General features: G+C 43.5%; 2 protein-coding genes across 2 annotated transcripts in view; both read left to right on the forward strand.

The window, feature by feature from the left end:
- LOC106150326 overlaps nt 1-3,220 on the forward strand; it is a 4,494-nt gene extending 1,274 nt beyond the window's left edge. The window contains exons 2-5 of the mRNA XM_013522929.1: nt 1,978-2,090; nt 2,474-2,563; nt 2,658-2,766; nt 3,117-3,220. Of these exons, the coding sequence (XP_013378383.1) occupies nt 1,978-2,090; nt 2,474-2,563; nt 2,658-2,766; nt 3,117-3,220 (416 nt within the window). The remainder of the gene's footprint in view (nt 1-1,977; nt 2,091-2,473; nt 2,564-2,657; nt 2,767-3,116) is intronic.
- Mob3b (MOB kinase activator 3B) overlaps nt 2,079-25,484 on the forward strand; it is a 154,571-nt gene continuing 131,165 nt past the window's right edge. The window contains exon 1 of the mRNA XM_013523024.1: nt 2,079-2,154. The gene's annotated coding sequence lies outside the window, so the exon portion shown is untranslated. The remainder of the gene's footprint in view (nt 2,155-25,484) is intronic.

Raw genomic sequence — 25,484 nt, forward strand, 5'->3', positions numbered from 1 at the left:
ACCGGAGAAAAACCAAAAAAAAAAAAAAAAAAATTGTATTATTATCATTGGTCAGCTCATTGTTTGAAGAGTTTAAACCTGCCAGATGAATGATATGTAAGATTCACTGTACAGGTATGTTGGGGACTGATCAAACTCTGGATCTTAGAGATGAGTCTAGGGAAAAGGAGTAAATAAAAGCAAAATGCAAATATGGTTTGTGGAGGAGTCCAGGAAGGTCAGCACTCTTTTGGGCATAGGACAAAGACTTCTCTGGACATCTAGTATTTATTGGGTTTCAGACAAGTTTGAGGTGGCATGAGGGAAAGTGAAGGGGAAAATGGAGGTAAAGGTGGGATAATGAGCAGGACCTTGGAAGTTAAAACAAAGACTTTTCCAATCAGTAAATTTTGCCAATTAAGAGAACTGTCTTATCTCTAAAGTTGACAGTTATTGCCCGGGAATCCTTTGAGTGAGATTCAGCTCTGCCTTCAGAGGCTGGAATCCAGAGAGCACTGTGGTCAGCAATTTAACCCTTACACAGTCCGGTCCCCAACACAGGAAGAAGAACATCACCAATTTTAAATGCTGTGTCTGTGGGACTTTTTATTGGTTATTATTCAAAATATATTTTTTGAGCACCTGCTTTCTTCTGGGTGCTTCCCTAGATAAATGTCTCTGACTTGTAGAAAGCCTTTTCATCCTTGACCTTACTAGCAGGTTTGAGGGAACTCAACCTAACAATCACTGTCTCCTACAGTAGCTGCTAAAGTACCAAGGAGCAAACTATTCAGTTTAGTTACCTGTACTGAACACCATTGTATAGATGCTTCCTGAAATAACCAAGAAATCTGCTGGGTCCTGGAAACTCTCCATCAAACACAGATTTTCATACTGGTCTTTGTTGCTGTAAGATTTGTTCTACAGCAGTTTACAATTACAATGTGTCATGAGCAGCTTGCTAAAAGAGGCAAAGTAGTACCAGAGATGCCCAGTGAGAAGAGAGTAACCATTGTGCAAAATATTACAAGTAACAAGTGTAGGATGATCTGGACGTACATAGAGGGTTCCGCTGGCTGGAGAGAAAACCAAGAGAAGGAAGATGTGAAAGGAGATAAGATGGGCTTGGATCCTAGCTCTCCCGATAATGAGCTATGTGCCTGCAGGAGAATTTCTTACCATACGTAAGCCTCTGTGTCTTAATCTACAAAGAGGAACGGTAACGTAATCAGTCATGCTGTGATGATAAAACTGGAAAGGGCTGAGTGTAAGATCTGAAATATAGAATGTGGTCATTCGTATCAATAAATCCAGTAAAACTCATTATATGGTTTTGTTTGTCCATAAAATGGCAATAGTATGGCATAGTCTGTAGTCAAGGTTAAATAAGGACAAAATTCAAAGACCTGGCATAGTGCCTGCCATATAGAGTATGGATTCTCGCAGTAACCACTGGCCACCACGATAATGAAAATGTGGATGGATGAAAAAGGCATTTCAGGTGCAGGAAAGAGGTCCACCGCCTAGTCATGGCTCTGCAAGTTAGCTGGTCCTCTTGCACAAGAAAATTGTTCAAGTGAATAGTAGTTGAAGTTACCTGATGATTGTAGTGGAGGTTCGGTTATAAAATAGCATGAATGAAGAGCCTCTTGATTAGGAATATTGGAATTCTTCTGGAATTCCCAAAGAAAATTAAATGAGTGAATTAAATAGAATTAAGTGTTCACCTTGTTGAAGTTCTGGCTTCTCCATTCCTTCGGACGGTGTCTGAGGAAGACCGACGAGCCCAGCATGCCACCTCGGTAGAGACCCAGGGCTGCGGCCTGGGCCGCCAGGCATAAGGCTGGGCTTAGGCTCCATTTTAATGGCAGCAGTCCTTTTGCTCTATGAAGAAAATGTTTTCATTTTCATGTGGCAATCTACCCAGGTATTTGGTTTGGTAAAACCCCACGAATATTTTGGTGACATGTTATTTCCTGGTCATTTTTTCCCCACTAGTTTTGAGAGCCAGAGGCAAGGAGAAGGAAGAAAGAGGGAAACCAAAACCAAACAGAAGCAAAACAGAAGACAAAGGAACAAAAAGAACTGCTCTTCAGGAAATGAGTCTCCAGGTAGAACTGAGTGAGTGACCTGAAAAACGTGTCACTGCACCTACTTTGCATATTGAGTCAATAGGTAGGTTCCCGGTTTGCCTGAGAGCTATTTCAAGAGAAGAAACAAGTTTTCCCATGAAATATTGTGTGAAAGTGGCTTTAACTTAACTCAGGGTTAAGCAGGTCCCTTTAGAGCAGGACGCCTCAGTCTCTGGAATGCTGTTGTGAGTTCTGAATGTCTGAGAGGGAGGAGATGAATACACTGTATCCCAAACCCACTGGGAAGTGGTACGCTTCATGCAGAGTGTGCCTTGGGCCTAGATTCTTGAGCAGCCTTTGCGGAAGCTGATTCGGGGTCAGGAACTCCGGGGTAACCATTCCTTTCTCTCTCGTGGGTCCAGATGCAGAGTTGGCAGGCAGCTTTGTCTTCGCAGCAGCTGCATGCAAGACAATGTCCAGACATCGGCATTCATTTGAAAAAGCTGGACGAGGTAATGTTGGAAAAATCACACCCTCCCAAGGACGTCCATTCTCTAATCCCCAAAGCTGGTGAATACAGCACAGTATATTTCTTCCATATCACAGGGATTTTGCAAATATAATCACATTAAAGATATTGAGATGATTGAGTTCTCTGCATCATCGGGGTGGGCCCGCTGTAAATATGCAGTCCTTGCAAGCGGAAGGCCAGCAGGTGAGCATCTCAGAAGATGTGATGACAGAAGCAGAGGTTGAGTATCAGGAGCCATGAATCACAGAATGCAGGCAGCCCCTGGAAGCAAGAAAAGGAGAGGCAGTGGTTCGCTCCCAGAGCCTCCTGAAGGAACACAGCTCCGCTATCGGTTTTAGGGTCCTGACTTCCAAACTGTAAGATAATAAATTTGTGTTGCTTTAAGCCTCTAAGTTTGTGGTAATTTGTTATAGAAGCAATAAGAAATTAACACATGGGGACTGATAATGCCCCCTCTTTTCCTGTGCTTGAGGGAAGGTGGTGGATGAATGAACACTCTCCCAAGACGCTTCTCACTCCCTGCTCCTGTTCAGGACTCTGCTTTTTGAGTGGGAAGTCTGTGGTAACCAGAGGCAGACTTTCTATCCCGTCTCCGCCTCAGACCCCAAGAGGCACCTGTCACTGTGTCCCATGCTGATGCTGCATAGCGGTGCAATGAACAGACCAGTCACCAGTGGCTTTGGAAGAAGTGGCGCGATTGGTCACGGGTTAGTATGTGCGTATGTTGTTTATCTAGTGACTTGTGGACTGAAGAGCTAGCTGCTGAATTTGTATGTCATTCAGTTATGAAAATAATATCCCATCGTCGTTGAATGCATGCAAAATGAGGACTACATGTATTAAAATTATGGCACAAATTCTTCAGTACAGTTATCGTAATGGGGCTGGTGGACAGCCGGCCATGCCCTTATGCATTTACTGACTTCCAGGGCTGAAAGTTGGCTGATACAAGCACTAAGGATTGTCAGTAACCTTGTATGGATTATATGGATTTAAAGTGGTGCATGGGACAGCCGGGAATGGTGGCATTTGACTGTAATCCTAGCACTTGGGAGCCTGTGGCAGGATGATCTGTGTGAGTTCAAGGGCAGCCTAAACTACATAGTGAGGCTATGTCTCAAAAATAAACAAAAACTAAAGTTGAGCATGGGATAATGAACCATGACTTGAACCTTCTTTTCTGAGGGTCACAGGCCAGTTCTCCAGGAACTACTCTCTGAGACGCTGAGGTTGGCATGTAGGAGCTTCTTGGGACAGGGACAGCAGTAACTCCTGGTGGGTAAATGAGAGATGCAGAATTGGGCAGAGGCAGAGGGTGGCTGTGGTGCACTGGGCTGGAGCCCAGGTGGCCTGCGGAGCCGACCCTCGCGAAGGCAGGGAAACTGTCTATTCCCTGCATCAGCCACTGTGTGTTGCTTGCCCATCCCCCCAGGGCCAGCCCCCCCCCCCCCTCCAGTGAGGCGCTGCTCCTGACCAAGCACAGTCCCCTGAGGGACTCTCAGCTGGGAGCCTTCAGACTCCAACAAGGCACTCGTCATCAGGGAATCTGGGTGGCCCATTACTGACTCCACTACACTGATTTTCCTAGAATTCTGATGTCACCGGGCTGCGGGACTTCCTGGAGGGTGAATCAGTCTTTTTTAGCAATGTTCACGTCAGAGCCTGGTGCACAGTGGGCAGGAGAAGAGACAGGAGCAGAGCGGAGGCTGTTGGGCCAAGGCTGCGCAGCCTGCTGAGGTCAGGCGGGGCCGTCCTGCCCAGGACAAAGAGCTGCGGCCCTCAGGGCAGGGTGTGGGGCCACCCTCCACCTGGATTCTTATTTATGGTAATTTACAAATTTGGGAGAGGTTGGAGGTCTTGTTGTTTGGTCTAAGCTTGTGCTTTAGGCCATGTGGAGTGGAGCTCTGGAATGGAGCTGATGGAAAAAGTGAGAGGAACTTGAAATAAAGAGTTGTGAGGTTTGACGTTAATGTCTTCTAGTCCTCTAGGAAGACACAGGTCTCTTGAAAAGACAAGATGAGCTTTCAGCCCGCTGCCCTTCTTCTTCCTCTCCCCTTACTGCGCTCTCCCTGCAGCGTCGTCAGCTCCCCCACCTTTATTCGGGAAGAGGTTGGCTTCTACTGAATGGGGAACCAGTGGGGTCAACACCTGTCTTTCCCGGGATGGACTGATCAGCTCGGCTCAGGGCTTTGAGGACACCCCCTCTCCCAGAAAGGTCTGCAGGTCCCTGAGAGTGGTTGCTAAGAGCTGAACATCAGATGAAGAGGATGGTAGCTGGACTTTGTCACGGAGGCTGTGTTCTAGACTTGCTGATCTTGATGCCCAGGCCAAGTACTAGACAAAAAGAGACTCCGGCCTACTTCCTGTGTTACTCTCTTTAGGACTAAAGATGCTCCTGTCTAGGAGAATTTAGTTTTGGCACCGTGGTGGATGGAGGATTTGGGTGCCGCATGACAAAGGCTTTTCATCTTGACAAGCACTGTTGATAGTTACTGGCTGGAGCGGCTGTGTTAAGAAAGGCTCTAGAAAGTCTGTGTGCCGCTTGCTGCGGTGGCTGTGTCCGTGGGGAGAGGCAGGGCTCCTGGGACATGTTTGCCCGTCTGGTCTCTGGGGAAGAGTGGCCACGCAACAGTCTCCAGTTGGCGGGCAGCTGTTTTTATTTTTAAAACTGTAGTTATATACCTTTGATACAGTGTGGGATACACGGTAGTCTATGAGTTAGCCAGCGGTAGAATGCTAAATCCAGTATGACAAGTTAAAGAATTAGTTATCGAGTCCCTGGCCTCTAGGAGAAGGATGAATGATATATTAAACCCTAAAATAAGTATTTGAATAGGGAAGAGATGGTTGGAGCTAGAGTGTGTAAATATTATTTGGTTTAGATACTGTGCAGGAGACACGGTCAGTGGGTCCGCTGAGATAGTTCCAGGTCCTGTGTCCGTGAACCCCCGATGTAAAGGCTGTAGGTATCGAGCAGAGAAGTCTCTGACTGTCTCATTCAGTACAAAAGCAGAGCTGGTAGCATATGCCTAGCAAGTCACAATTGGAAAGTGGGGATCTGCCCGCTTGGTTGGAGGAGGATGGGGTGGTGTACAGAGGGACAGGGCTCACCTGGTAGCACCAGACTCAAGGACAAATAGGGTGAGGTTCCAGGCTTTGCCTTTGGCCGAGAGCGTGTCTCCCCTCAAAAGGCTTCAAGAGCTATGAATAAAATTTGAACTGTAAATTTTAGGTTTCCTTTTGCCCAGAAACTCCTTTTTGCCTAGCAAACAAAGGCTGCCCTATAGTCAGCATCAATCCTCTGACACTTTTCCTTGCTGGAAAAACGTTCTGTTGTTCGCCATGGGTTCCTGTCTCATGATTAGTCGGTTTTTAAAAGGTCCTCTTGCTGACTTTGGTGTTTTAAATGATGGCCTGTTTTGTCTGCTAAGGACACCCATTTGTACTTTCTCTCATTTGGATGCTACAATAAGGCAGCTTTGCAGAGAAATTTTCCATTTCTCGCAGTATATTTCATGTATATGTAGATCACTTTTTTTTCCCTTTTTCTTTCTCTTTTTCTAGTACACTACAGGAAATTTGAGACCTAATGAAAAGAAAGTAGAGAAAGTGAATCACACTTAAAGTGAAATTGACACCCTAATATCTGTATTGATATCTCTATGTCATTTCAACTTAGAACTTCGTGACAAAATTGTAATTCTATCTAATCTACATATGTACAAGAAGGTTTTGAAAACTGCAAATGATATCTGGGAAAAAATGATGCATCAAAGTGAGGTCTTTTACTCCTAGAATACTTTACACTGTTTTCCTGTACTGACACATGCATTACAATGTAGAAAGCCATTTATTTCTTGCTTTGACTTGTCCCTCAGAGGGTGGCGTGGTTGTGTGCACTGACTCATTGCCCTCACACACCAAAAGCTGCTCTTCTTCCTTGACATGGCAAGTGGAGGGGCGCTTAGTAAATACTGAAATGTGAGTCCCGGGGAACTAGGAGTACTCCTGATGTTGAGCAGCCCTGTGAGTGTCTGCCTCACTCATGCCGAAGTGAACAGTGTAAGTGTGATCACTGCTCCAGTTGTTAAAGGTCACTGATGTCTTGACACATTTCCTTTGCATGAGTTTTAAGTGAGAACCTGAGTTCCTCTTCCTGTGACTATTACAAAAGTAGTTTGTTTAGAGGATGACTTGACCCCTGGACCTAAAGGGTCAGTGGGCTGGCCTCCTCTGGCAGTCCCTTAAAGAACATTTTTATTTGATTGTGGAATCACAAGGAGCTGGGACTCGGGCTTCCAGTCTCATTCGCAAGTAACACTCACTTTTCCACAATCCCCAGTCTTTGCACACCTAAGAGAGAAGAGCAGCACCACCGAGGGGAAAAGGAGGCGCATCCAACCTGCGGCGCCCTCCGGTAGATATTTAAATGGTAACACTCTAGCACATTACTCCTATTTTAATGGAAGGAAAATAGACCCAAATGATTTCAGAAACTTGATGAGGCAGTTTAGAATTTAAATTCCTGACTGTTTTCTTGCCTGTCTGTTGAGGGATGATTTTTGCATACACAGATAAATTTAGTGCCCTTTAGAAATCCTTTGCGAATAACTTGGTGTTTATACCTTAAATGTTGTGAAACTGTAGCCCACAGGCCTACTTTGACCCTCCGAGATGTTTTACTTGCTCATGAAAGCATTGATTTTTCTTTTTAATTGTCACTGTTTAAAAATACACAGATTTTAAGCTAAAATATGGGTTTCCCATTACTTTGGAAGCGTTCAGTGACCCAGCTCCTCACACAGCACCTGCAGCCAGCGCTGAGAAACTGCTGCGCATGCCCAGCGCCCGGTCGCTCTTTATCTGCCCGAGAGCCAAACACATTTGAACGTGAGACCCCAGTTCTACAACCCTGGGTTTTCTAGGTTGGTCTGGATAAGAAAACTCTGAAATTGAAAATACACAATTTAAGCATTATAGTCATTAGGGTGCTGAGCACAAACTTAGGGAACCACTATCTTGAACTTTGATTTAGTAAGCAGTGAGTCCTATTAACCATTTAAATGTGTCTACAGGTGCATTTGCAGATTACCAAGACCGTGGCAGAACCAGCCCGCCCCTCCCTAACACAGAAGCATCGTTCGCTCTAACAGCTCCTTTAATTAAAGGTCCAACACAGCCCATAAGATTCCCGAAGCTAATTAAACAGTGCTCACCCTTGTACCTCCCGGGAGACTGGGGAGTAGCAGGGCAAACGCTGCGATTGATATGAAAAGTAGCAACGTATTTTTAAGCACAGTTAGCATTGTTGTTACCCAGTGAGGCACAAGCTTTCAACATAGTGGCCTTTTATCCTCTGTGCTGTTGGAGTGTGAGAACACCATGAAGGCTACAGGCGCAGCACAGTTCTCCGCAGACCAGAATCAAGGCCAGGGCAAGGGGGTGAGCAGCAGAAGAGTGACAGCCCCGGGAGCGGGGAGCAGGCAGCTGCCATCTGAATAGCAGGTCCCTCTTCCATTATCCTGCCTCCCAAAGCCTCCAGCCATTCGTATTCATGGCTTTTATCGCTGCATAGCATCCAGGCCGGCTCCCTTCGCACATTTCACTTTCTGATCTGTTTTGGAGTTTTATTTTGATTTATTAGGAATTATTGGACTGTTTCAGAAAAAAAGATCGGCTAGTAGAAATTAGAGCTTGTTGGTAGAGGGCCTACTGGGAGGAATTAAATACAAGAAGTTAAAATCAAGCCTTCATGGTAAGTTAACTTTATGTTCACCCATCATTATTCGATACCGTTAGCTTCCTACTAATCTAGTCAGGGATGTAGCTCAGTGCTGAGCTGTGCCCCAGGCATGGGTGAGGCCCTGGGTTTGAGCCCCAGCACCACAATCAATCAGTCAATCAATCAATCAGTCCTACACATCTAGTGACCAACTAGTTCCACATGTATGAAGATTATTTTTATGATGAAAGAGAAAAAATTGGGGAAACATTTTATATTTGAATTACAAAGTAACATATATTTAGTGTAGAAAATGAAAAACTATCAGAATGAAGGGAAGTACAAAGGAGAAATTTAAAATCACCCTTCCTAGAGGCAATTATAGTTAATTTGAGGTTCATTAAAATGTATGTCTGATTTTTAGGGAATCGAGAGAATTCTGGGTACACTTCTTCATTATCTGTGTGTAACACTAGATCACAAATATTTTCACACTTAAATATTTGATGAAAGTTTTTTAAATGTCTGTGTAGAATTTCATTATTTGGATATTTTTAGGAAGTTAGGTTTTTCCAAATTTGAATGATACTGTAATAAAGATGTGCATAAACTCTTTTACATCCAAGCTTTGGGTAAATGCATGGTTTTTATTTAGGCAAACTTCTCAGGGTGATTTGTAAGTCGGAGGGTGTTTGCGTTTGAGAGCGCTTTCCACAGAGGCGGAAGGGGCCGAACCTCTCCCCGGCTGCAGACAGGGAGCTGTTTTAAGATGCTCTGAATGTCTTTGGCTGCGTTCTACCCTAAGAAGAAAATTAATCGCTTGCTGAAGTTTCCTGGAGTATGGGAAGAGGAAAGCGAAGCACTGTCCATATAGAAAAGTTTGGGAAACATGGGGGCCACCCTAACCATGATTTTATTTAACATTTGTTTTAGATCATGAATGGAAAACCGGCTCTTCTCTAAGAAATATAAGTACCTGTTTGGGAATATGTATTTGCTTTGAGAACCCTTGGGCCAAAGAAAATAAAATGCTTAATAAACAGCAGCATAAGGAGGCCACAGGGGTGCTGAAAGCCTTAATTAATGAATGATTTTAAAGTTCTCCAGAAGCCCAGGGAGAGTTCAGAATGGATTCCTTTACTAACAAAGACGAAGATGTCTGCCTGGCTGGGGTGGCATATGTAGATCAGAGCAAAATTTTAAAACACGCCTAATTACAGTTCCCATATCAAATAGAATGAATCACATACATTGGAGTCCCATTTTTCTATTGAGAAGCCTAGCCCAGTTAACCGTACACTTATCTTGAACATTTCAGCAGTAGAAACAAACTTTTGAACACACCGAGAGGAATTAAGTGGACATTGTACTGTAAGGATCATTACAAATAAAAAAGCAAAATGTTTCATTCTGTCTGTGATGAAATGTAGCAAGTTTTCCAACTGAGTTGTCACATTTTTTTTTTTTTTGGTTTTTCTCCGGTACCGGGAACCGAACTCACGACCTTGCGCTTGCCAGGCAGGCGCTTTTTGCCGCTGAGCTAAATCCCCAGCCCCTGAGTTGTCACATTTATACATCAGTTTATGCAGTGGCTTAAATCTTTTTGCTTTTATGTGGATCCTGCAGCAGGAACAAGTGGAAATTAAATTGTTAAGCAAACCACTGAGGTAAAATCAAAATGTGTACAGTGTCCCAATTTGCAACAAAAGAGCCCTAGGAAGTCAGGCTCTGAACTGACCAGTTAACTAGATAGAAGTCGAGGCTGTGATCAGAGGAGTCCTCCCATGTAAACAGATCACATTTGTTCAAGTGCTTCCTGCTGTTGTCTGTTGAGACTTATATTTTCAGTATCCTCCTGAGTTTGCCAGGTTTCTAACTCCTAATTACAAAATCTGATTTTGCTACAGTGACTTACGTGACAAATTTAATCTCCACTTATTCCTGCCTGAGGATTAACCCTATAAAAACAAAAAGACTGAATTGTACAAGTTGACACTAGTGTGACAAACTCAGTTGGAAAACTTGCTACATTTTGTTACAGGTACGTGAGGGTTTTTGCTTGCTTTTAGCAATCCTTAATTACTTAGAAAATGTGTAAGTTGGAATAGCATGGAAGGATGAACCTGTTACATGCCTGGGAGGAGAATCTAGGCTAACTACAATAAAGTGTCAGGATGATTGTTTTGAAAAATATGTTGTCACATTGATGTGGGAATAGTAACATGGTTACTATTCCCTGCAAAGAGGAGACTTCCCTACGAAGAAGAGGAGAGTTCTGGGTTTCTTTATTTATTCTACAGTAAAAAGAATTCTTCACACTTTGTATTTCTAAAGTGAAAGTTCAGGATCAAGCTTTTCTCATTTTTTCTCCCTGGGATTAGGGATCAAGCCAACACTCTGCCACTGAGATATATCTGCAGCCCTTTGTATTTTTAAATTTTCAGACAGGACCCCACTAAGTTACCTGGGTTGGCTCAAACTTGTGCTCATCCTGTCTCAGCCGGCTCAGGCACTAGGATTACTATGTTCAGCTTCTTGGATGTTTCCTTATCAAGCTTTAGCATAATAACAGTACTGCCAGTAGTAATGTCATTGTGGAACGTCCAGTTCTGCTGTTGTCTGGTGATGCCAATAACTTTGGGAGACAGAATGACCAAAGGAAAAAGGGCTTTGCTGGCAACAATATGGCAAGTGGGAAGATGAAGGCATTCACCCCAAATCCCGTCTTGCCAGGGATCGCAGGCACAAAAGCTTCTGTGGGATTACCGGGAAGTCTGATTTTAGCTGTAGCCAGTTGGGCACCAGAATGGTCATTAATTCTGGCAGTAATGAATTCTCTTGACATGGTTTCGATGTTGTGCATGGGTCACCAGGTGTTTTGGGCGTTCCTGGTTCCTGTAAATGCAAAGAAAGATTACTGAATAGAACGTCATATGACTGGGGGTGTTTTTTTGACATTTTTCCTTGTTCTTTTCAGGTGACACTGATTTATCGGTTAATTATTTGGGGTGTAAGGCAAAGGGAGTGAGGCAAAACAGAAACAAAAAGACTTGCTAGTGCTAGGAGCAAGTTAATCATCAGCGTCAACCATATGTGAACTAGCTTAGTAATTAAGAAATACGAAATTAAAACTCAGTTCTACTTTTACATAGTAAGCAATAGCGATTTCCCTGAATTTCCTTCATGGCAACACTCATGGGTTCGTTCCTGCAGCTGCGTGTTGGCTTGTACCTAACCCAAGTGTCCGAGCGGAGTGCAGCAGCCGCTTGGGCCCATAGCATGGACTCCTGGCCGTGGGAGCTCACGCCCTGCGGAGCAGACAGGGAGCTCCAATCCCGTGTGAGGCGTGCCGCGGGAGCGGTGCTCTGTGTGTGGAAGCCCACAGTGGCGTGCTACCGTGACCCAGACATCCCGACTTCCTCAGCTTTGTTCACGTTTAATTTATCGCTCCTTTACCCTAGAAGCTAGCCGCTCAGATGTGGCCTACAATGGCAGCGCCAGCAGATTGGTTACTAATGCAGCACCCCAGGCCCCCATTCAGACCTGTGGAATCATTATTTGATTTTTAACAAGATTTCCAGGACCCAAATTGTGCCCTTCCACCAGCACTCCTTCTATCTGGAATGGTGGTGGCAGTGGCGGGGGAGACGGCTACAAATATGTGTTCTTACAGGGTGAGCAGAGAGCCCAGTAATGATCGGTAATAATAGCTTCTTTTACAGCGCGCCTGTCGCTGGCAGGTGTACCTGCTAAGTGGCTTAAATATGCGACCTTACTCATTTCTCACTACAACCTGTAAAATAGAAATATTTATCCCAACTTCGTATATTAGAAAACAGACTCTCATAGAGACTGAGGGGTTTCCAGGCTGCGGAGCAAGTCGTAGTGGAGCTAAACAGACCCTTCGGAACAGGCTCTGTTCCGAAGCTTCGCTCTCTTCTGCAGTGCACACAGACCCCAGGCAATGGACACGCTGTACCTGCAGCTTGCCTTGCCTTGGTTTTCATTTATTTATCACTTGCCTCACAGAAATGTAGCACATTAAGCCCAAACAGCTCTAAAACTGGAGTTAATTGTCTTCTGCCATGGAACAACAAATAATTGCTCTTGACTTGCTAGCGTGCCACCTGGTTCCCAGGTGCAGTCTTGGTAAAGCGTTGAATCCTATTGGTCTCCTCATTTCTGGTGCTAGATCTTAGATGAACTGCTTTCCTGAAAATCCTCAGGTACATTTTGCCTTAGAGGTCATTTCCCTAGGCCACCTGTGAGGTATCGTGCTGGGTGCTACATCTTTACTGTGGAGTATATTTTATTCCCAGAATACTCACGGAATCAGTCTTTCAAAATTTAAAAATTTATTTACCCATAGGATTTATTTTCTTTTCAAATTTTTTTCTACTCAGTTAAAGGGAAAATAATACGTATGATCATTGTAATAAGTGCGAATCTTAGGAGGAGATACAAAGAAAACTTCCTCCCTCCCGTAACCCCCATTTCTACCCCATCGTGGTGAGCGGTACCCACCCACTGGCTGTATTGTTCCGCACCGTTCCTCTCCCCCATGCCAGCGTGCACAGGCAGAAATGTGCATACACAGGGCTTTCATTTAAAAAAAAAATAGTCTGCAATTTGCTTTGAAGATGTCATGGACAGCCCTCCATCTACTCTCAAATCTCATTTGCAGTTTTTTTCCTTCATTACAAAGACTCAGTTTGAAGAAGGAAGTGAGAGAATATTATCGGTTGAGACATCTCTGACGGGAGTTTAAGGATATAATCTTATACAGGCAGAGTGTCAGATGAAAGGTGCTTAAAGCACATGCATTTCCCGTATTCATCCTTCAGGAATTATCTTCCTAACTACATATTAAAAAAGAAGGATTGGTATTGTTACACATCTTTTTTTCCTCCCTCTCTAAGATGAAGCAGTTTGATTAACCATTTCTGGAGAGAAAATATCGTTTGCTCTGGTAAAAGTACCGAGGGCTCCACATGGGTTAGAAGCACACTTCATTCCTTTCTCCTTCCCTCTTGCTGTGCTCTTTGCTCAGCTTCAAAGCCTCCCGTCATCTGTGAGAACAATATTGTCTTCCCTGGTAAACAGCATGAATACACTTCAGTTTTCTGTTTTTCTAATCTTCCGGCTTACGTGGAACTAGTGCCAAATCTCTCACCATGAAGACATCTATTTTACATTTTGACAGCACTGGTGACCTCAAATGAAGTTATAAATAATATATCTTTTCTTCTTAGTTGTGAGTTGCATATTAATTTTGTCCACACTGATTAATTTCTTACTTCTGTGAAGAAATAATGTACCATACAAAAGAATTTTAATCATATAAACTATTAGGGACATTGGTTTTAATGACAGTCCTGTTATCATCTTCTCACTGGCATACATGGCTATGTTATATGCTCTGTGGGGCTTTGTCATTTTTGGTGTGTCCCTCCTGATTTGCTTGTTTGAACTTCTGTCTGACCGCCCCTTTGTGCCCACAGTATTTGATGGCATTTATTAAAAATGGTGCTCGTTTCACATGGCTACAGTGTATTGGTAATGAAGACCTGAGGTCCAGTGAAGGGAGGCATGTGGAGAGAGTCTAGAAGCCTGGTCACAGAACCTGTCCAGAACCTGCCATGCCATACTACCATGCTCTGAGCTGTAGTAGCCTTTGCATGTGTGAAAAGCTCTTATACCTTCAATGTTATGCGAAGGTATTTGCTGGTCCCCCACCAAATTCTTACTTATTTTTAAATGACCAATTTTAAATCTCATCTTCCATAGGAAGCTTTTCTTCAGTCCCTCTCTTAATCACTATTACTTGATCCTCCCTCTTTGAGCAATCTCGTAGTTCTGCAAACAGTTAGGATAAATACTCTCAGTATTTTATTGAATGGAAATGTTTGTGTAGGAGGGGGTGTTCACACTCGCTTCGCTAAGCCAGAACGCCTTTAGGACAAGGACTGTTTTAGTCATCTTCATCCAGCACCTCTTCTGACACATCCCAGTGCTCTCCATTCCGTCAGTGAAGGCATGAACCTTAGTTTCCTTGTGTGGAGTACAGGGATTGGGCCACGTGGTGTTAAAACAGTTCTGTAGACCGCTTCGTCTGGACGGAGACCTTGAACAAGGAGACCCAGGTGTGCAGAGACCTAGGCAAGGTGAGGGAGAGACGCTGGCAATGAAATGAGAAGTTAGGTCACTGGCAGCGCACACTAGGGCAGAAGAGCCACAGTGCCTCCTTTGGGCTTTAATTCGCTGTATGCTTGGTCCTGATGTCATATTATACTATCTTAAAGAATGGGTCCAGTAATGCTGTTTGTTATAATAAATTTTTAAAATGTTATATTGTTCTTCCCCCGGTCTCTACCAGTTTTCAATAATCCTTTTTCTGTGATTATTTTAGGTAAGAAGTGACCATTTTAAGAAATCAAAACCTGGTTGTTTTCCCCTGTTTTTTATGCGTATAAAAAATAAAGAGATGATCAGAGCTCTTAACATGGAACTGGAAGAGACCAGGGCAGCTGCTTCGTCCCGTTGCAGACCCATGCATCCTCCACCGACCGACCGTCCACTCTCCCACTCATAAGCACGGTTGCCGCAGATTCCAGGATGCCTGGCGTTACGCCACATGCTGTGCACACACAGGACACGTGCAGCTCCTGCTATCATGCTGGTCACTTCCTGTGGGAGAGATGACCAGATGGCTGGCTTCCGTGGTCCTCAGAGTTATGATAAGGGAACCCGGAGGGAAGCTGCCCAGCCCATACCTGGGGAGGCAGAGATAGCTTCCCAGAATGTGGTCTGAACTCGTGGCTGAAGGACGACTAGGGGGAGCCACAGCCAGGGCCAGGAAGGGCAAGAAGAGGACGACACACATGCAAGTCAGAGGTGTGAGCAGACCCAAGGCCTGGGAATCAAGAATGGCGCCCAGGAGGTAGATCTAACTGAAGCCGTAAGTTCAGAGAAGCGGGGAGCAGGGTCAAGTTCAGGAGGAGTCATTAGGCTGTGGTCGGGTGCTTTAAGCATATTATGGCGGCAGTGGACAGCCTCCAAGGCCCTGAACTTGGGGCGTTTGTCCGATTTGTGTTTCAGGAAGATCACTGTGGCTCCTTCGTGCGGAGGACGCATGGCATCATTCCTAAGCAGTGTTTGAAAGGACTGTGTATCTGTCTCTGTCTTTTTTCCCTCTAATACATTTCAGTGAGTGTGGTTCCATAAGCTCCTCTGTCAGCCTCCTCTACCAGGCCTTACAAGAAGGCGAATGACTTGGAGAATCCCAGTGTATCATTCTTACTTCTCATGTTGTAATTGTTTACATTATGGAATAGTTCAAATAAACAAAACCAGATAGAAAATAATGTGGCATACATCTAAACACTGAAGTACATACCACCCAGATCTACACAGGTAAACAGTTCGCCACAAAGGATTTAGGTAGGGCTTTTTACATTACTGGTACCTTCATTCTTTTTCCCTGATTTCCTCTCCAGAGGAAACAACTACCTTACAGTTAGTAAGCACTGAAAAAAAATATATATCAGCAAACAATGTAAGGTCAAGTTGGAGAGTCTTTTTCCTTTTGGCTTTCATGACTGCTTTAGAGATACATCTGTATTGATAATGGAGAGGATCTAGTCTGTGCATTCTTCTATAGGAGGACATTAGTCATGTGATATTGAGGCTTAGTGCCTTGCTGGGCAAAAATAGTCTTTCCTTTTCAGCTGGGGAAATTTATGCTTCTACTTATGGCACCAGCACCCCGCAAACCAGCCCCAAGCCCCACACAGCGCGTGCACACACACACACACACACACACACACACACACAGTTTGGCCTTTGCTTCCTGATCAGGGAAGTCCAGGGCTTCATACCTCTACCAAAAGCTGTGTTCTACACCTCAAACATAGCCTTTCTGTCTTCCTATGGTGAGAGAAATGAGTTTAGTGTGCTTTTGGAAAATTCCAAGGCAAATTAGCTTTATTTTCAAGCTGTGGGAATTAACCCCATCAGACTTGCCTTTTTTTTTTTTAACTTAAATCCCATTTTGCTGCTTTTTAGATTGAGAGCCCAGAATTAGCAGCTGCTGCATGTAGGTCTGAGGTCTCACAGAAACCTTTGCAGAGGCACCTGCTGCTTTCAGAACCGACGGGGAGTGACGACAGAATGCCACATACAAAAGGCTTCTGTTAGATTTCTGTGCATAGCTGAGAAAGCTTAAGTGACAAAGGAAAAAAACCGCACATCAAAGAGGGAATGCAGTTGACAGAAGACTGTGCTAAGGCAAAAAAATATGTGTGAGCTTGAAACAGCAGAGAAGAGCTGGAAAATAAGTCCAACGTGGCCAGAAAGAAAACCGGGAAGTAATATCCCATCTAAGAGGGGTCATAATTTTGTGACATCCCTACCAGACATCATCACCTGAAATATCACGTCTTCCCCTTTTGTTCTGTGCAAGTTACCATCCACCCACAGTATGTAGGAACACTTCTGAGCCCCTGCTGTGGGATGGTTAGAACTCCATTGTAGTCCTTCTAGCAAGAGCTCAGTGGGCATAGGTAGTGTAGAAATGTGTACATCACGTAGGCCACACTTTTACCCTTGTGTGCTGACCGTGATGCTATGGTGTGCAGGGGGGCAAAGGGTGTGCTATATGACTGAGGCAGTGTGCCGTGAGCACACTGACCTGCATCTGTGTAGGAAATTATGTTTGCAGTATACCGTATCTGCTGAGCTGAACACTGCACTGAACGAGGTGACAGGTTCTGAATCACAGTGCTGCTGCTATTACTGTTACGCCGTCAGTTTCTCTCTTATGTTGATGCTCATCCTCTCTGCCTCATAGGTGAAACCTAACAGGAAACCAGTGGGTAAAGGAAGCTGGGAAAAAGGGTTTTTGCAGATTTCCAGCCTCAGAGGCAATACAGAGCAGAAGACAAGCAGGCCATATATGTGGCTGAGACAGAAAAATAACCATCATGGATGGCCTCTGATAAATGGGGAGCCAGTTTGCCTACTGACAGACTTATTCACTGACCTGGCTTGAAAATCTCTGTCTACTCAGACAAATTGATGCAATACATTATTTCTCTTGGAAATCTCATTTTAAAAGTAAAGATTGTCAACCAGCAAGCCATGAAGGCTAAAAGGAAGAAGCCGTGAGCAAACTTCACTTGTAAGAGTGAAGAAACCATGATATTTTAGCAGAATGAATAAAGCACAGAAAAGATACATAGAATCAGGATGAAAAAGATATTTATGAAGAATCTGTCAAAATAATTGAGTTGTTTTACTGGTAGATACAAAAGTGACGATCTGTAGACCTGCTTTTAAGGGGTAGTGGTCCCCCAGCCCCAATATAGCAGTTAAGAGTGGAAAACTGCTAGATTGCTGGTAAGGAAACAGTAAGCCCAAATGTGTCTATTCAGTTTATACCTCAGGGTGCAGCCAGCAGCATGAACGTCATGCTCCCATCCCTGTTGCCCTGCAACTTCCACGATGGTTGATATGGTTGTGGCCCAAGCAAATTCTGTACACGCAGGATATGTTTCATAGCCGACTTCAGGAAAACCCTGCTTTTATAAGGGAGGCTGCAGTGCACAGCGGCATTATCTTTATTACTCTACAATGTAAACACGTCTCTGGGCAGAGATGCTTCTCTCTCTTCAGTGTGCTGATCAACAAACAAATGTGCCCTCTGACCTGTGGAGGAGCACTACCTCTAGCTGCCTCTGTTTGCCATGCAAATATCCCAGAAAAGATAGTCCAAAGTGAGAAGCATCATTGAGAATTCTCTCTCAGCACTACAAACTCTTAAGGTGCCTTGGGTCTCTTTCCAGTTTACACAAAACAGTTTATCTTCTGTGTACATTAATGTAAACCGTATTTTCTTTTGTGTTATTATACTCTTAAAACACCTATCCTCCTGGTATTTATTTAAAACACTTATCCTCCTGGTATTTATTTAAACACCTATCCTCCTGGTATTTATTTAAACACCTATCCTCTTGGTATTTATTTAAAACACCGTCCCTATCCTCCTGGTATTTAACCTGGATAGGTTTCTGCTTGTCACTTCCAGAAGACCAGAACTACTAGAAAGCTGGAATACTAGGTTGTAGTCTGAAGATTGAATTCATATAAATTTTAATCAGATTCGAAACTCTGGCATGGGAATCCCACATGATTAGCTGCAGTTATGACCGACTGAGTTAAACCTCTGTTCGTTTAGGACGTGATTGACCAAAACATGGGAATCACTTTTATTCGTTACTTCCATGTGTTGTTCTGTAGCATTGAGTTTGAACTAGAGTGAGAAGAATGTGTTTTCTTTCCTATAGTTAGGATTGCTTTGCTTTCTTTTTCTAGATCTTTTTAGTTCAGGCTGACTTGAATTCACTGTGTAGCCCAGGGTGACCTCAGAGTCACAGCGACCCTCCTGCCTTAGCCTCCTGAGTGCTGGGATTATCGACATGTGGCACCGTGCCTGACCCCAGATCTTTTAAAAGTCTTGACCCACTTATTTTAACGAAACTTGGATGCTTAGAAAATATAAAGTTTGCCTCACAGATTTACACACAAGCAATAAATATAAACACCGTTGGAACCTGCTAAAGCCCCGCCCCCTACTCTCTCCCTGTGTTCAATTTCCAGCACCACAAAATAATTTAAGAGAGTGCATATATCACCATATATAAAAAATTATATGTATCTTCCAGGGTGATGCTGCATTTTAAAGGACTGTCAAGTTGTCTAGTTAAAACATTGGCTGCAGCTGTTTGCACAAGGTGGTTTTTTTTTTTTTTAGCTGCCTGGATTAGTTTTATGAGTGGTAAGTAAGTACTTCCACAGATAAACATGGCATGCATTTTAGGACCTAATATGATGTAGATGTAAAAGAAAGGAATCTGAAAGAATTAGAGTGATGTGAAAGAAATGCGTAGAAACTGCAAAGCTCTGCGGTGTTTGGGGCGGTGACAGAAGCACCTGTCTCAGTTTGGGGACGTGTGACTGGGGGGAAGATGTAGCTCTGAGTTGAAATAGTGTTGAAGAGCCATGAGGTCCCGGACAACACTGAGTGAGGGGCAGACACTGTCCTGGTTCTGGTTATACAGGAAGTCACTAATCTCAGTGAGGCCATCTCCTTCCTCTCTCGAATGAGTATAACAATCCCTACCTTGAGGTTGTGATGAGGTGTAGAGAAATTTTCAGCAGCATAAACACCAGAAGATGCTCAGAAACAGAAGTCATTAATATTAGGAGGGAGAGAGGATGACTGATTTTGTGGCAGAGGTGTGCTTCGTTTGCTTCAGCATGGATTAGAAGTTGAGAGTACACGGAGCCAGATGCCTGGGTTTGAATCCCGGCTTTGCCACTTACTAACTTGTAACCTTGCAAAACTGAGTTAACTATAGGAATCTCATCCACTGCTGCTAGTTTGTTCCTTGATGTGGGAGAAAATGAGGATGAAAGACAAACAGCCGTAGTTAGTGCAGCATGCGGCAGCCAGGGGACTCTAGCCTCTAGTGTGCAGGGCCCCAAGCTTCTGGCTCATCCTGCCTTTATTCCTTCAAACGTGGTGGAGCAGTTAAAGTAACACAAAATTTCCCTGCCTTCTACTATCCATTAGCACATGCCCAGGGAAGCAACCTGATCTTCGCTGCATTGACTTGTCCTTAGACCCTGCAATGCGCCCTCATCCCTGCGTGTTGCCAGCGGAGCACAGCCTGCTGCCTTTCTTCTCTGCGCTCGCAGAGGAGGCCAGTTTAGCCTCAATTCGCCTCTAGTCTCCCTCAGTTAACCTTTCTCAGTTTCCTCATCAGTAACGTGGGAGTAAGAGGAATGCCTACCTCACAGGCTATGTTAAATTAAATGAGTTCATGTTATACAGCAGTGGTGGCGAACCTACGACACGTGTGCTGCAGCAGGCTATTTGTTACCACTGAAAGCTCTAAAAGATTCGCCATTACTATTATAGAACAAGAGGTACATGAAAGTAACTTGCTGTGATCCTTATGATTACTGATATGTATCAATAGATTGGCCAGAGGCTGATGAGACATTTAGCGGAAACTGTCTACCTGGCAGTAGGATGTGCTGATCTGGAATTTGCATAAGCCATCTGTTTAAAAATAGTGGCAAGGCTAATCTTCCTGGTGGGTCATGAGTTGTCCAAGGTAAAGGCTAGGAACCCCTTTTCTATTAACTGGGGTGTAGTGATCACTGTCACACCTGTCCCAGGGTCTCCTTCCAGGTTGGATACCTCAGCCTGGCTATGTGGATCTGGCTCATTAGCTGGTACTCTTTTAATGCCTGCGGAAAAACCCAGAGGAGGCGTGGGACTTTCAGTTGAGAGAGACAGAAAGCAGAGCGGGCCACAGGAGTTGACTGTGAAGGGATCAAGCCCACGGGCAGGTGCAGGGCCCAGGGGCGAGTAGACCTGAAGTTCAGCAGGAACGGGGTCTGACGCAAGGAGAGGGCATTGACCTAGGACCGCCACCCATAGAGGCCTCCTGGTGACCCTCTCATGGGGGTAGATGACAGTGACTATAGGTTGGGTGCCAATAGAATATGTTTCAAATTCTTTATGGTTTTTATAAAGTGTTAAAATAAACTTAAAATAATAGACCACAGTGTTCTCTGCTTTCTATTTCCCACAGGTCAGTTTTACACAATGAGAAATGTTCATTTCCTTTGGCTTGGTACGCCACCTGAGCCTTTTGGTTTTGTTTTGAGCATGTCTGTAGTAACTAGAAAGACTTGGTAAAGAGGAGGTTACTCTAAAAACTCTGGTAGACTTTGTTCGATCAAGATCAGGGCCTTCTTGCCCGGGGATAAAGCCCAGTGGCACAAGTGCCTGCCTGGCAAGTGCAAGGTCTTGAGTTCGATTCCCAGTACAAAAAAAAAAGATTAGAGCCTTTTGTGACAGGTCTTCTGTAACCCTAAGCCTTTTTTCTGTCAACTAATGTGAATCCCTGTTTGGAGCCCTCATGACACAGTACTGATCACTTGGTTTCAGAAAATCTTGAGGGCTGCATTTTCAGAACATGGCTTATGAAGCATGGGTAACACTTAGGGTTACCCTGCCTCTCAAAGACTCAGGCAGAAGTTGGCTCCAACCCTGAGGCTTAGCCCTGTGAGCTCAGCATCGCCTTCACCCTGTCCTGGCTGGGGTTTGTTTCTCTGCCTGATCCTGAATGATGTAGCCTCCTCATCTCCACTCAGAGGACAGGAGACCCAGTGGAGATCAGCGTTGTCCTGGGTCTGCAGCTTTAGTGAGGAGTCCATGGGGGGTGAGGAGAAAGGACAGACTAGCTCGGGCGTGACCAGCCACCTCCTGTTCCCCTGCATTGTTCCTGCTCTGCCAGTGCCCTGTGCCTGGCAGCTGCACACAGGACCGGGTCTTTGAGACTCCCCGGGGCCCTGGGTCCTCTTCTGCCCACACACATACCAAACATAGCAAAGTGCACCCACAGCCCACTTGAAGTGAAATTTTTGCTACAGGCAACGAGAAAAACATGTTTATAGTTTGCCTTTTAAAGTCATTTGATTATATGTAATTAAAAAGAGAAAATTTAACCTATCAATTGTTTTCATACATAATGAAATATTTTTGAGCATTACATTTAACCAGTGAAGAAGTAAGCATCATGAATTTGTAGTTGTGCATTTCAATACTTACACATTTCCCTTTGTATTTGGGAAATAATCTCATTTAAGTCACGAACTGTTTCTATATGCCCCGGAAAAAAAGCTTAAACTGTAGGCACCCTAACTGCGCTTTCCAGTGTTTAAGACGGGTCAGTGGCCTGTCAGCAGTCAAGGCCTCTGGGTAAAGAGCCCAGGTCCTGCCTTCACCGGGAGCGGCCCTGTCAGGCCTGTTCACAGCTTTATTCGTCTCTTCACACATATTTCTGCAGATTTACAGTAGTTTGCAAATAGACACGCATGTGGTGTATTCTCACAGAGGGTGTCACAGTAGGAGTCTCAAGCCACCTTTAGAAATGCTCCATCTGGGAGTGGATGTGGTCTGAAGCCCAGAGGGAGAGACAGGCTTCCTAGCAAGGACCTAGCACCTTCAGCTGTGTGGAAGGAGGGGCCAAGATGCAGCTGGGCCCAGTCTGAGAGGCCTTGGAAGGCTCTCGGAACATTTCAGACCTTACCTCATAGGCCATGGAGAAGACCCGACATTCCAGGAAATGGCTCAAATAACAACCCGGAGAGTAACCTAAGGAGAGTCTCTGGATTTTTCTTTTTCTTTTCTTGTTTCTCTGCTCTGTCCTTTCCAGCATGGAAGGTTCCTTTTAGCATCATGACTTTTTTTTTTTTAATATAGCTAGACAAACCCAGGTGTCTGGTAGGCTCCAGGGGAAGCTTGCTGGAGGCAGAACTGAAGGAACAAACGCTCAGACATTTCGAGTTCAGAGTGGCCACTGGGGCCCCATGTGTGTTACGTTTGGATTATTCAGTATTTTCCTTATTCTTTAATGTTAGGTCTCCTAAGCCAAATGATAAGGTGGAACAGGGTGCAAATTACAGGATGCAGATCACACTGGTGTTTTAGTGTAAACCATCACTGCCATTCACGTTGCAAAGGTTTGAAAGGTTTTTCTTGGTATTTTACCATGAGTTTTATTTCTTTCATCTCCCTTATTTCATTCACTAGATTAATCTTTTTCTTTTATTCTTCTGTGTTTGTTTTCTTTTTTTTGAGTGGCCAGTGCTTGAAAATTATATTCTCCATAAGACTGAGATTCCAGGTTTCTTTGAGAGTTACCGTGTATGACAGTGGCCTTGTGTCCGCACTTGGCCGCGGTCTGTGACACTGTGGAGTGATAGACTCCCCGCTGTACCTGCCGCACGCTGTCACCTCCCGGACCTGAAGGCATCGGCTGCTCTTTGCTCTGCACTTGCTTTGCTGGACCTGCCTGTTTACCCGTTGATGTGACTTCTTCTGCCCGAGTAAGCATTTCAGTTTGTGGCCATCTTTTCGCTGAAGCACTAAACTGACTTACGTTTGTTACAAGTATTGATAGAGTTTCATTCACATCCGAAGTCTTCCTGTCTGACTCAGCCTGCTTGGGATTACTCTCTCCTTTCTCGTCCTCTTACGGATTTGTTGAATTCGCTGTCTCCTCATTTTTCCTTCTGAATTGCCCTGAAATTTGAGCTGTTCGTTATATTGTTTTAGTGGTTACTTATAGTTACAGCATGCCTCTTTTACATGCTAAATTCTAAAGGGATTCATATCCCTACCTTCCTCTGAACAGCACATTTCTAACTTACACCTCGCACCCTTAGGCTAGATTTTTATGTATTTGAGGACTGTGTCCTTTTCAAACCTCATGAAGCATTGTTCCTTTTATCTTCTAGGAGTCAATTCTTGTATCACTTACCTATATAGTTACGCTTTTTGTCTTATATCAGAATCGCATGTCTTTCGCTATCCTGCAATTATTCCTTAGAACTCCTTTCGTATCTCTTACGTGTGTGGTCAATTTCCTTTTGCCTGAAGGACATTTTGTAGAGTTTCTTTCACTGCAGGTATGCTGTTGGCAGATTAATTCTGGTGTTATCTGTCTGCTCATGTCTCGTCTGTTCTTTTTTCTTTCCTCCCCTCCACTCCTTCGGAAGTTACACATTCTATTTCTTCTCCCATATTTCCCCTTTGTTGGCCCTAAAATTATAATGCATACTTAGCTTTTTACATTTTTAAAGTATTAAAATTTTTAAATTATTGAAAATTGCTACTACTCTATCAAGTAGTACTAGGACTTTAGACTATTTTAAGTTTTCTTTCTGTATTATTGCTGTCATTACATCAAGGTATTCATAACTACTTTCCCCATTAATCTGAAAAGGCTTTTGATCAGTGAGGGTGTTTATAAATTTATTGACATGTTTATTCTTTTTTTACCATAGCTCACTTTATATTGAAAAATATTAATTTGCTATATTAATTATATGTCAATAGATAATATATAAATTACATTTTATGTATTATTTACATATTACTATTAATATATTCCCTTGGAATATATTAATATAATATTGATACTTAATATTAATGTTTTCAGAGGATATCCTTTTCTTTTTTCATATTCTATTTTACCCCCGTTGTTGAGCACTAATTTAGTTGGGTTGTAGAATATTGGCTTGACACTTATGTTCTAATGCCTCTTTGAATATGAAATTCTTTTGTCTTCTGATCATTCTATGGTTATTGACGAGTTTGCTGCCAGTCGGATTGCCATTGTTAAGTTGGTTTATCTCTCCCTCCCTGGCTTTTCACTTTGGCTTTGATGTTGTGCAGGTTCATGAGTGTGTGCGCACACGCATGGATTTCTTTTAAATCCCACTTAGAACTTTTAATTTTCTAACTCAAGAACATATATATTGTTTTAATTCTGCTAAATGCTCAGCTTTTATAATTTTGATACTACCTCTTTTATGACCTACACCTTCCTCCTTGAATTCCATTTAAATGTATTTTTTTCTGTTTAATCTCTATGTTTTATAGTCACTCCTTCACATTTTTCTATCTCTGTCTCTGCTACAGTCAGAATACTTTCTTCAGATCCATGTTTTGTATTCTAATTCTTTTTTTTTTTTTTTTTTGCTATATCTAGTATGCAAGTTTAACACTATTTTTCATTTTAAAGAATTCTGTGTTCTTTTCAAATCTATCCTTTTTTATAGAGGCTGGCTTTTTCATTATTTTTCTCTTTTTTTCACTTTAAAAAATCCTTCTGAACATAATTAGTTTATAGACCCCTTACAGTTTTTCTCTTAACTTCAGTTCTTTGAGTGCATATCCTTCTGTGTGTATGTGGCTTCTCTTTCTGACTGGTTTGGTTCTTTGCTTTGTTTAGCAAGCGTTGTTTATTCCGAGGGAGTCTCGTGATTCCTGAATTATGAAAATATTTCTGTGAAGCAATGAGTTTGCTTTTGCAGAGGTTTCCCTGATTCTGGGAACACTTTTATGATGATTTATTGATTCAGGTTTCTTGCACAATCTAAATGTAAATTTGGACAACACACTTGTACATGGCACAGACTTGGAGTTTTATTTTTTCCTTTGGGTGCTTTTTTTTGCTCTGAGACTGAGACATAATGCAGATTTGCATGCCTCTTTTCTGAGCTACTGGGGCAACGTATTTGCATGCGGGTGAGGGTT

The sequence above is a fragment of the Chinchilla lanigera genome, unplaced genomic scaffold (genome assembly GCF_000276665.1).
Source record: "Chinchilla lanigera isolate Chin_1 unplaced genomic scaffold, ChiLan1.0 scaffold00071, whole genome shotgun sequence".
In the NCBI taxonomy this organism is placed as follows: Eukaryota; Metazoa; Chordata; class Mammalia; order Rodentia; family Chinchillidae; genus Chinchilla; species Chinchilla lanigera.